Source organism: Chanos chanos, chromosome 16 (genome assembly GCF_902362185.1).
Source record: "Chanos chanos chromosome 16, fChaCha1.1, whole genome shotgun sequence".
Lineage (NCBI taxonomy): Eukaryota > Metazoa > Chordata > Actinopteri > Gonorynchiformes > Chanidae > Chanos > Chanos chanos.
The window spans coordinates 12814670-12827335 of NC_044510.1; the positions used below are offsets into that span (position 1 = coordinate 12814670).

General features: G+C 41.4%; 1 protein-coding gene across 1 annotated transcript; it reads left to right on the forward strand.

The window, feature by feature from the left end:
- The first annotated feature begins 10669 nt into the window (after window positions 1-10669).
- Window positions 10670-12382, forward strand: hmgb3b (high mobility group box 3b). The gene is made up of 4 exons (XM_030794086.1): window positions 10670-10819; window positions 11042-11187; window positions 11634-11808; window positions 12236-12382. Exons 1-4 carry the CDS (start codon window positions 10670-10672, stop codon window positions 12380-12382), a joined length of 618 nt encoding a protein of 205 aa, XP_030649946.1.
- Window positions 12383-12666: the final 284 nt, after the last annotated feature.

Here is a 12666-nt window from a genome sequence, read left to right on the forward strand (position 1 = left end):
CTTTTTTCTTGTCTTCCCTTTCCTCCTTCCTCGCCTTCTTCTCCTCCTTCTCTTTCTCCTCTTGCTCTTTTTCCAGTCTCCTGATCTCCATCTCTGCTTCCTTTTTTCCTTTCAGCTGCTGCATGATTCTCTCTCTCAGACTCATCTGTCGTTCTTTCTGCAGAGCTTTCATGTACTTTTCTCTCTCCTTTTCCTTTTCTTTCTCCATCTTCAGCGTTTCTTTGGCCAAACGTTTATACTTTGTCAGTATCTTCAGTCCGTCAGCCGTCTCCGCTTTCAGCAGTTTTAATTTCTCCTCAGCGGTCAAAGCACTGACTTTCTCCGTATCCAGGGAGGGCTCCACCTCTCTGCCCGTCGCACAGTCCTTCTCCTCCTCTTCCTCGCTCTTCAACAGGTTTTCCACTGTGCTCTCTTCCGTGGTTTCCTCGGACTTCTCGTCTTCTTCGGAGTTGGGAGCCGAATCGCTGGAGGAGGATTTCTGTGGCGTTTCGGGCGACTCTGGAGTTCCAGCTTGGCTTTTGTTTCCCTCGCTGGTCCCGGAGTCGCTGTCGTCCTCGGCCGCGGTGGATGGAGGCGAGTGGGGGGCGACGCGTGCCCTGCGGCGAGCGATGATGCGTCTCAGGAGGAGAGAGGTCACGGAGTCTGAGGGACTCACCGGCCGTTTCGCGGGGGCGACCTCGGAGGAAGGCGGCACGGAATGGTTCGAGCGTGGCTGTCCGGTCAGGCTTTGAGCAATGGGAGGAGGAAGGTCCTTTAAGGAGGAAAGAGGGGAGCCAAAGGACCTCCTTGGGGAGGTCGATACGGCGTCCACCTCAGGGCGAATGACAAGCACTGGTGACACTGTAGGAGGGAGACTGCGCTCCCGCACAGAGGGAAGTTGGAGTACAGGTATGCGACGACCCTCCACGGTACAAAGACTAGAGTCGTCAGAGAAGTCGCTATCGTACTCCTTCTCCTTAAGCTGAAATAGAGTAAATAAGAGAGTAGTGTTACAGACGTACATCGTTTGGCTGCGAAGCATTTCATGTCGCTGCGAAGCATTCCACCAGCAATACTATGGCCTGAGAAACTGTTTACAGAATTTGCACGGTAGCTGACGTAACAAGGCATGGATGGTTTGCAGTAGGGCACAGTTAGTTTAAGGGACTGCTATGAGATGATGATGTGAACAACATTGTAGGCTGGACTATCACTTTACCTGTTGATTTTCAGCTCGCAGTCTCTCCACTTCATCAGTCAGGTCTTTGATCTGTCGCTTGTACTATTTATAGAGATAGATAAGACAGAGAGAAAATAATAATAACAATAATAAACAGGCTATATAGTTGTATCTGAAATGCTGACTTTGGTACATGTGATATTTTTAATTCTGCTATTTCTACATTCGTGTTTCTTACTGACGTCCCGTCAAATCTTCAAAGGACCGCAGATAAAAGCACGTCTAATCCAGGCATTAACTTGAAATTTAAAACAAAGCGACCTTCTTCACTTGAGATCGCTAACCAAGTTCTTTCATTAATTGTTTTCTCCGAGCTCTTTGCTCCGCCAATCATGTATTGTATTTTTATCTTTAACCAGAGAGCAAAAAATCGAACGATCTGTTAACGAATGACTCATAATAATCTGTGAGCAATCATACCATTGCGTTCTCGTTACGGTGTTTCTGCGCTTCGTTAATAAACGCCTCCTGCAGTCTCCCCTTATAGACGGCAATTTCCTTCCACAGTGCCGCTAGCTCCTTGCCATTCTCCTCCCGAATCTCCTGAACAATCCTGTCCAGGGAAATCTTGCTTTCGTAGCTCTCGGTCGCGACCATCCCAACTTCGCACCACAGAGCGTCACGGTCCTTCCTCATCTCCTCCACGCCACATCCAAATAAATTAACGGCCTCAATTAACTTGGCCCCTTTGTCCATTGTTACGTTATTTTACCTTTGGAAAGACAAAATGACTAAATGAATCGTCTTAACCTTGAAAAGTAATAAAGTAAACCAACAAACTACATATAAGAGCCCAAAAGTAGAAACGGTGATTTACGAATTATGTCATTTGAAGTACTTTAGAATGCTTCTATCAACGTCTGTTTATTTTATTTTAATACTTTTTACTGTCTAGGCCCATAGATTACGAAACTAGTGCAGCGAAGATAAAACCGTTGAGGGCAAGCCACGGCCACATCTCCGTCAAAAGGCGACCAGGTTATCGGTTGAAACCTGCCGCTCTTCTGCTACGCCGTCTCGCTCACATCCCAGGACAGCCTATTCAAGGCTAGTAAGAAACTCAGCTTAAACAGCAAATTTAAAACTCACGCTCTTGATTTGAAAAAGTTAACTGGATGAATTACAAGTGAACTACCAATGAAATAATACCCTCAAGCACAACAGAATCGTTACAGCAGTCCACATTCTGGGTTAATTTCAATGATGATAATATTGTGATGTTAACATTAAACGTTATTTTAAAAAGAACAAAAAAGCGTAATTCATATTTGACGATGTCTGGTTGTACTGGGACTTAATAAACAACCTTTGAAAGAAAAGCAGTTTACCAATTATGAAAACCAGATAATATTATTAGCTCTACGATAATAATTCTTACTTACAGCACAAGGTCTTGCACAACACAGCTGCTAAATCGCAAAACGCTGCTTTCGCTCTTCTTCTGGCGTCTGTCCACTACAGAGTGAATGACAAAAGTTTGAGCGGTCCGTGTGTTTCATGCGGGGCCGCGCTAACGTCACAATGGCATGGTAGTGCACACCGTAACATGAGCGCATGTCTACTACTGCAGCGTAACACTGTAATAACAGCGAAAGATGCTCGGTTAAATCTGAACACCGTCCATGACGTTGTTTCTAAACATATTAATTAAATAATATTACCTGGTTACTTGTAGTTAATTTCATGGGAGTTTATGCAAGTTAGTCTATCATGTTCCCCCTTGTTACCATGGTAATACATGCGCCACAAGGGCCAATTTAGCTAATGTTAGATGTCCAAAATGCGGTGTTTGCTGGTCTGCAGGGTCAATATTACACGTCCTACCCAGAAAGCAAACAATCATTGATGCTATATTAAATCAACATTCCGCTGTCAACGTTAAGTTCGTTTAATCAACGTCGAACTTCGATGTTGATTCTTCATCACTTTTGCACCCTCCGTTAAGACTGAAACAATGCTGAAATCATAACTAAAGATCATCGGGACTTCAATGGTATTTCAACCACCTCAAATAACTATTAAACCTTAGCAAATAACTATTACTAGTTTAAAATACTGTGAAAATATGTCCTGCTTTATCTACAGCCAGGATGTTATTAAAGATATTTATAGCCCTATATTATTAGGGCCCGAGCGCCGAAGGTGCAAGGCCCTATTGTTTCCATAAGGATTATTAATTTTTTTTTTCTTCAATAGTTCCAAACAAACCCCGTGCTGTCAAGTTCTCTGTAGCACAAACAGTAGCGAATGCGATATTACATGGTAAATGTTAAAATATTTAACCATTTGTGTGTATTTTTTTAACTGACTTTACACCTACTGCATATACGTTAATGTCAGTTTTGTATGTGGAGTGGCAGAGTGACGACTTTATCAGTTTATGAGTTATCTCAACTTTTATTTTTGGAGGGAAAGAGTTCGTTCATGTTAACATACATCATGTTAGCATACATTACATAGCCTAAGGAAAGATCCTGGGGTAGTCTGATTTTTTTTTTTTTTTAGCGTAAATCGACCTCCCTTCACTTTATTGAGGGTTTCTAATATTAAACAGTTTTGGCCAGACACCACGCATCAGCTACAGTATGTTATTGGGTCTGTAAGATTTGCCTGCTTTGACTGAGCAGACGCAAAAAAGACACTACCCTACATCACTTAACTACACTGTCAAAGATCTGTCAAACATCTGATGTTGGAGTGGGTTAGTGAGTGGGCATTCAGTCTGTTAGTGTCCAGGTTTTTGATGAGACAAAGGTGGCAACCCTAGATCCACCACACATTCCTGATATTATTTTAAGACTTTCACATACGACCTAAGCATGTATCATGACAAACAAATATCAACGAATACCAATAACTGCTCAAATTAAATAAGCAAGTTTGGTCAATAGTGCAAAATATACAAGGCAACCAACTGCATTCAAGAAAACAATTGTAACTCATGTTACAGCCTGGCTGGTGAGACCACAACATAAAAGGGAAGGCTGACACAAATTTAGGTTTTAAATAAATAATAGAATTGATTCAATTTATTAATTTATCCTCCCCGTTACCACCACAACCTCTGCACTGCCACTGCAGGACTGGTGGGGGTGCTGAGGGTTGTAACACCTCCGTCCCTAAAAGGGCTCCTTCATGGAGACCTAAAACAAAATACAAAAAGACCTCCTGTGGCCACTCCAGTCATACCCCACATCCCTCTTGTCCTCTGCATCCTTGCTTCTGATGTTGAGGGAACACACACACTGAAATTACAAATACTGTTTGAAATCAGGAGCACAAGCTAAATTATCATCCTCTGAATGCCCAGCTCTGCGAGTGTCTCAAAGCCCAAAGTAGGGACTTAGACTGCGTCATTAATACTGCCTGAGACAGGAATGCCTCACCTCTCAAGTACAGTGATAATAAAGAGAAATCATGACACATACAAGTTGCAACAAAAGTATATCAAAAGTAACAATACAACACAATCGATACAATTGGACTACAAGAATAAAAGAGGGATACGGTGGGGAAATGAAACTGTAAAAAAAAGCAATAAAAATCCGCTTCACTACAGACACAACAGGCTACAAAACACTCCACAAAATGCAAATTCCACTACCGGATATAAGAACCTGGGAGCTACCAGGAGGATGGCGGCGACCATTTGGCCGACTTCCCGGACACAAATGAGAGCTTCCGTGGCCTTGATCTGAGGGTGGAGGAGCTGATGGAGCCAAGAGCAGCACCTGAATTACCAAAAACAGAGACCTGTGTTCTGTGCCACCTCACAGGACACATTGATAAGAAGGTCATCAGCAACTCTACAGTTTGTGAGAAATGCCAGGTTGCAATTACAGACAACAATGAGAGTCCTGAAGGAGAATGCAGTATTTTATTGTGATGGAAAGTTCAAGAAGGGTGCTCTTTACCATCCATCAGATGAGGCCTTTGTAAAGTAGGGCAGCTGTTCCAGGCAAGGATGGGTGCTTCCTTCATGGAGCTCCCCAATGCAGTGGCATTGCTGGAAAGAGAAGCCATGCTCCTGGACAGTAGGCTTCCCTCATGCCATGATCTGAAAGGAAAAAAAAAATTACCACCAGGTACATCAGATTGAGGTCACAGATAGAGTCCAAGAGTATCAGAGCTGCAAGTCCTTGCCGTTGCTTTGCTTTACTGTGTGTGATGTAGCTTTTATTAATAAGTGCTTGTTAGGTATTTTTATAACTTTGCCATTTTTATTTAATTTCTGTTTCTCTCTCTCTGTCTCCACCCTTTTTCTTTGCTCCTCTGTCTTAATTTAAATTTCTTTTGTCGTTTTCTTTATTCTTCTCTCGTCTTTCTGACGCTTTCTTCTCTCCTTTTCTTGTTCTGTTTCATCCATCTTTCTCGCCTCCTTAAAATTCTTGGCTTTGCTCCTCTTTTTGACAGATTTTTTTTTTTTCCAGTTTTTTGGCATTTGCCGTTGCATTTATCTTTTCCTCTTCCAGTTTAAATCTTTCCCGTTTCTTTTCCTTTGCTTTTTGTACGTTTGCAGGAACAGGCTCAAACCGATACCCTTGGTGCCTCTTGGGAAAGATGTAACTATGGGATTTCCCTTGGCAGGCTCACCTACACTGTGCCAATTTCGTGATATTACGGTCCGAAAATAGACATTGGTGGATCCGTTTTAAAGCATTTACGGTGTTTACACGTGCAAACGCTCTAAAATGAGACACTTTTTTAAAGTTGACGCTGGGTCCACTGTGGGCTCATTAACTGGAGATGAAGAACTGATTCCTGTATTCGTTTACTTCATTACCTCCTCAAGAAAACGCTATTTATCTTGTCATTTCTGTGTTTCTGAAGGAAGACATCCTTAATCATGAACAAAAAAAACAAGGAGAGGATAAAGGATCCTGTGTGGCTGATAGAACACGGCACAGAGGAGATGAGGAGAGACTGGAATTCCCCGTGGAGAAATGTTTGGACGGGAACATCTCAGACTCAGAAGACCAAAGTCTGGTGGGAGGAGACACGAGGAGATCCGCGAGGAGTGTGAGAGGGAGATGGCGGTTCTGTGGGAGGAAACTAAAGCGTACGAGGGGAAAGGGGCACGAAGCGCTTCCCGACAAAGCTCGGAAAATTCGGGCCGTAAAACGAATCGGTACGATTGCACTCGTGTTATTGAGTCATTTGCTTAAGATGATTCGACACCAGTTCGTTTTTTGGTTTTGATCAGTCGGTGAAAAAAAGGCAAACGGAAGAAAAGAAATTGCAAGAGAAGGCAGAGGAAACATAGAGAGAGGAGAAGGAGGAGGATCCGTGACGGGCAGACGGATCAAGTCCTCCCTGGCTGGGAGTGAGCGCTGTGGTCTGACTGCTACAGAGGAAATGTGAACACTGAGAAAGGAGACGGACATTAGGCTGAAACTGTTGGGAAAATACAAGAGGATGGGCAAAGAAAGGCCAAGGACAGAGAAGAGAAGAGAAGAGAAGAGAAGAGAAGAGAAGAGAAGAGAAAGGTAGACCGAAAGCTCTGTTGAGAGACAGCTGACTTTAAAAGACAGGATAATGCAGCAGCCAAAAGTTCAAAAGAAAGAGGACCAAAAAAAAAAAGGGATGAAGCGATTTGAAAAGGAGCATAAAGAAAGAGAAAAGACAAGAGGAAGAGTACGCCAGTGAATGAGAAAGTAATGTTAGAGAAGCTTGAGCAGAAGAAGAAGAAGAAGAAGAAATGGAACATTTTTAAGAAAAATGAAAGAAAACAACGGACCCCCGAAAACCAGGGCAAAAGAAAAGGGAGAGGTTTAAGCTGGAGGGCAGGATGAGATGAAAGAAGAAAGTGAAACTCGTTGGAAAATGGGGGTGGGGGGGGGGGGGGTAACTAAGAAGGAGAGAACACAAAAATTGAGAAAGCCGGTAGATGTGGAGGAAAAAGACCACCAGGTGGTGCAAGACTCTTTTACCAGAATGTGATTGGAGGAAAAATAATCCGAATCCTAATATGGCACAGAAAAGAAATAAACAGATGTACAAAATGTATTCATGATTTCTCCCCATCTGATGTATCCTTTCTTTTAACATACAAACATTTCATAATTTTCTTACAGGAGGAGAGTTTTTGTGTAATATTATATCTTCTATTTATTTATTTATTTTCAAAAATAAAGGTCACTGGTAATGAAGCATGAGGTATCAAAATCACATTCTTTTTCTGTGACTGTAGAAACATTGCATTATTTTGCTTTGTGTTACCAGGTATTTGACTTCTTAGGACTTTAGTCAGGTGAAGATTTTTCTGGGGTTGAACTGTCCCTGTTAAGCAGCTTTGTGATTGGTGGTGTTCTGTCTGGTTTAGGCAACCATTGGTTCCTCTGAGCAGAGGTCTAATGACTCAAAAAATCATAATTCATCTTTCAAACAGGTGAAGGCTATAAAAATACTTAGTACATGGTTCTACGGTGGCCCACTTCAGTCACGGCAAAAAGCCAATGACGTAACGGCAATCAAAGAAAAAAATAGAGAAAGTTTGGTGATGGAAAGTTCAAGGTTTATGGTAATGGGAAAGTGACAGGAAAGGAAAGACAGGATAGAAAATAGGAAGCAAGTTATTTAGCAGGGGATTTAGTGTTTTATAAAAATGATGAGCATGACACGGTGAAGGGTCCGTGTCGAATGCCACAACTTTAAGATCACTGTGTCAACTGTGAGAAACATTGTGAAGACACAGAAGTCAGAAATGGAATTATTTGTGTATGTGTGGAGTAGATATGTGCACATAGCTTATGGTTAAACATAAATAACTAGTTTATTGTATGATTTGTGTTTTTTTTTGTTTGCTTACTGATTAATGTTGCCTGTTGTGTGATCAGTTATGTAAATGAAAGCACAAAAGTCAACATAGTCCAGTTTCTTGTACATGTTCTATGTACATGAACTTGTCTGATTCTGATTCTGATGTCCAGGCAAGATCTGGAGGGCCAAATGGAGTCTTTGACAGATCAGTACATCACTGCAAAACTGTTTTTGGAAAAGTCTGTTGTTGTCCGGGAGGGTTTTTTTTTGTTGGTTTTTTTTTTTTAGCTGAAAGTCTTGCAGAGCAGTAGGACTGGGCACAAAATCTATCGTGCTTTTGATGTTTGTAGTTGCATCAAAACCACTGGTCTCATGTGTACAGTCTCTGTGGGAATTAAACAGTCGTGAATTTGCTGTGAGCGTGTGTGGTCAAAGGGACAGTGGTATTATGGCATATGTAAGAACGCTGCGCGGTCCGTTCTGGAAAGGCAACCTTTTTTAGTTAGTTATGCCAGGGCCAAGTCTCACAGCACCTTAATATCCTATCAGTATGGTACTAACATTGTGCATACACTAGATGGCGATGCAGGGCCCATTTGCTGGTCCAAAAAGTTTCAGGTTCCTCAGTAAAAAAAAATGATGTGTCTTTGGCCCACATCAAAAAAATGAAATAAGGTAAAAAAATGAAGGTAAAAAAAAAAAAGAAAAATACGGCCTATTTTTAAGGAAAGAAAATCCCCACCATGTCATAGACTATCAAAGGACATTGGTCTCTACCTATTTACTGAATGTGCAATAAATGTATGAATTTATAAATTATTATTACAATGAAAATAGTGCATAAATTAAAGTTGTTGTTTTGGGTTTTTTTTTTTTTTTTACTGACATTGCCCTTATAGATGATGAGCAGCTAATCTGTGAATGAGTTTCATTTGTTTCAGGCTTTTTGCTGAACCTGTATTAAAATGTTTTCTTTTATTTGATCTGGTTTCCCTGTAAATGAACTAATTTCTCCCAAGTTAAAATCATCTTGGTTTCATAGTCCATGTAAGTGTCTGACCTTTGTTGACCTACAGAGTATTCTATACTTATGAAAACATTTTTCATCGAAGAGCTGCATTTTTTTTTTTCAACAGAACAAAATGCAAATTACTCGAATGTGCATCCGTTAAAGATTTAAAATTAACACTGAACATAGAAATAGCGTTATGGTTGCAACTGAGTCCTAAACATGACGCCATTAAGAGTATGAGATTATGAATGATCGCGCGGGTTAATGCTTTGAAAGAGCACAGTAATTATATCATTTCTAGCAGTTATATGGATTTTTCCACGCACAGCTGCTGTTATTAGAGCTAAAGGCTGGCCCGTGCACTAGTAATTTCTTTGGCGCTTTATTAATAACCAAAACCGTGAAGCTATGTGACATTTTTGAAATCACATTATAAAAATCAAAAGACAGGCAATTTATTATCGTTGGGCTACCGTCTCAATAATTCTGAAATTATTTTATAGGCCTATTTAAGATAATAATACTTGGTAACTTTCAGACGTCATGACATTGTAATAGGCTTTGTAGTGATAGCAGTGACGAACACATTTTAAAACTAATAGGGAAAATCCTTTTTATTATTATTCATAACATACTTTCCCTCACTATGGTGTTAGATCGCATTACCTTTTCCGCTTTCCGCTTGGCGTGCAGTGAACTGTTATAATACGATGCCGACCTCATGGCCGGTTTCTCATAGCTGTGTGTTTACTATGCGCCGGTTCACGCCGGCAAGTCAAGCAACTTGGCGGGGGGGGGACTCTCCGTCGCCACATTGCCCATTGAGTTGTAATAGAACATATTACAAAACAAATAAAGCATATATGTCCACTGGAAGTCCCGGGACGTGCAATATGATAAGGACGTTTTCTGAAATGGACTGTGCGCGCGAGTGCGTGTGTGTGTGCGCGTGTGTGTGTGCGGCTTTGTTGGCCAGCCCCCAAAGCCTCTTCCCTAAGCTCGCTGTAGAGGCCATTTTAAATGAATGGAAGTCTATTGAAAAGAAAGGCTAACCTTCAACGTTGTAGCGTACTGTCGGGCTCAACAGCCCTGCCGAAGACTCGTAGGTGCTTATAAAGTATTGGTTCAGTGAATTAACTTATGTTTATCAAGGGAATGAACAAAATATAATCCAGTACATTTAAATTAAAGGTAAGTTTCTCTCATGAGAATGCATTTCACAAAATGGAAGATGAATAATTCCTGTCGTCGACACCTTGCTGTCCTCCTTGCCTTTGTTTTGATGCCTTTTTTTTCTTAGTGTGCATTATATTAATGTGGCGTTCAGCGCAGCGGTCGATGGCTTTCAGAAAACTTTTTAAAGCAATAAGTTAGCCGTAGTTGCGTTAAAAAGAGGTTCTTGATTAGTATATGGGTTACAAAGTGGATTTTGTTTTCGTGTTCTGGCGCGTTTATGTTTAACAAACGAATGCAAATGAAGTCCAAAAATTAGTCAAATTTCGCAGCCCGTTGTCCAATAAATCCTTTTTTTTTATCGTTTAATCAGGTGAATTGGCATTTGTATATACTAAGAGAAATAAACGAGGTTTTGTACGAAGATAAAAAAAAAAAGTATAATGTGTTTTGTTTAAGAGGGAGAATTTTTTGACTGGTACCAGTGGTAACATCCTCCGCCCAGGATGGCGAAAGGTGACCCTGCCAAACCGAAAGGCAAAATGTCCGCCTACGCCTACTTTGTGAAGACGTGCCGTGAAGAGCACAATAAAAAGAACCCGGGCATTCCCGTAGTCTTTGCCGAATTTTCCAAGAAGTGTTCGGGGAGATGGAAGGTGAGCATCTTATAAGGAAACACGCATCTCTGTTAGCAACAGTATTCCAACACATTGTCACACCAGAAATACTTTGGCTTAAACCCGAGTATATTGAATGGTTTTCACCACTGACCAGCAGCCAAAAGGAACTTTAAAACCTGTGGGAACTGGTTATTGTTTGAATTACAACCAACATTGCCATTACTTAATAGCACTTGGCACTTGTCATTGATTTTCAAGATTATGTCTCCCATGGAGAAGATGAGATTTGAAGAAATGGCCAAGAGGGATAAAGCTCGGTATGACCAGGAAATGATGCATTACATGCCGGGGAAACGGGGCCGGAAGAAGAAGAAGAAGGATCCAAACGCGCCTAGAAGGCCACCGTACGTCCACTCTGACTCACCCTGAACCTTAGACAGGGGGGGTCGCGGCTTCGGTTTTACTTCAGAACCATCAGCGTATCTTCATTTATAGTAAAACAACAAATTTAACAAAGATGTTTCGTGTCAAAGAAGTGGCTTAGGTCTCGGTTAGTAAACACTAACGGTGAAAATGGTGTGATGGAGAATTTGTGATGTGATGTCACATCTTTTAAGCGCCGAAGCCCTCGGAGTTTGACATGTCTGGATTACTTTGATTTATTTATTTATGTTTAAATCAGAATACAGGTAGCAGCGCTAATCATTTTGGGTTCACTAGACCGGTTTATGGATTTATGATGAGTTATCTGTTAATCTATGCTCTCATTGCATCTCTCACAACTGTTCTGTCTGTCTGTTCTGTCTGTCTGGCTGTCTGTTCTGTCTGTCTGTCTGTCTGGCTCTTTCAGGTCAGGGTTTTTCCTGTTTTGTGCGGACCACCGCCCTAGCATCAAGGCTCAGAACCCAAACTTCGGAATAGGTGACGTGGCCAAGAAACTCGGCGAGATGTGGAATAATCTGTCTGATTCCGAGAAACAGCCGTTCCTCTCTAAAGCATCCAAACTCAAGGACAAATACAGAAAGGTAATGTTAGACAAAGCATGGAAATATATATATATAAATAGATTTGTTTATGTGAGACTTTTAGATATTTCAATATTAGCAGGTTCTTTTTATTTTAATGTGTGTCATTTTAAAACTCCCTGAAGTTTAGCTGTCTCACTTTAAATACTCAGAAATGATATGATTTGAACTTGCCAGGTTTTTCTACTGATGTGATGTTAGTTTTCACATTATATTTGTCATCTCTGTAGTGATACCACACACACACACACACACGTTTGAAATTTCATTTGACTTTGATGAACAAGCCTGCAGGCCTGTTTCGATCACGTTGGTGACCAAGCCATTCATTTGAAAGACACACAGATGATTGAGATGTGGATGGGAGGTGTTAGTGTGCTGTGATTGGCCAGATTTCTAACGTCACATTGTAACGTTGTTTTTATAGGACATGGCAGAGTACAGGGGTAAAGGTAAGGGAGGTATGGTAGCCATGGCCTCCAAGGCTATGAATAAACCTCAAGATGACGAGGAGGATGATGAAGAAGATGAGGAGGAGGAAGATGAAGAGGAGGAGGAGGAAGATGACGACTAACTGCCCGGTTGCGAGGGGGAGGGGGTTAATTCATAACTATACAACTGCCGGCGTGCGTTTGAGTCTCTCGTCTCGTTCAAGAAACAGATGCAAATGTCCACAGTGTAGCAAAACCATTGGACACACACACACACGCACATGCACACAAACTCACACGCAAGATGCTGAGTCTAGATTACACCCTTCCCAAATGCTGGTTTTTAATGAGGGTCTGTTTGAACCTCACTATTAAAGGTTTTTTTCTGCTTCCCTTTGTGAAAATGTTCTCCATTTGTTTGGTTGGT

What these genes read in the sequence shown, in the direction of transcription:
- hmgb3b (XM_030794086.1), top strand. Translation starts at nt 10,670, where the DNA reads ATGGCGAAAGGTGACCCTGCCAAACCGAAAGGCAAAATGTCCGCCTAC. An exon ending in AACGCGCCTAGAAGGCCACC is followed by an intron (nt 11,188 to 11,633) that starts GTACGTCCACTC and finishes TGGCTCTTTCAG; the next exon opens with GTCAGGGTTTTTCCTGTTTT. An exon ending in TCAAGGACAAATACAGAAAG is followed by an intron (nt 11,809 to 12,235) that starts GTAATGTTAGAC and finishes TTGTTTTTATAG; the next exon opens with GACATGGCAGAGTACAGGGG.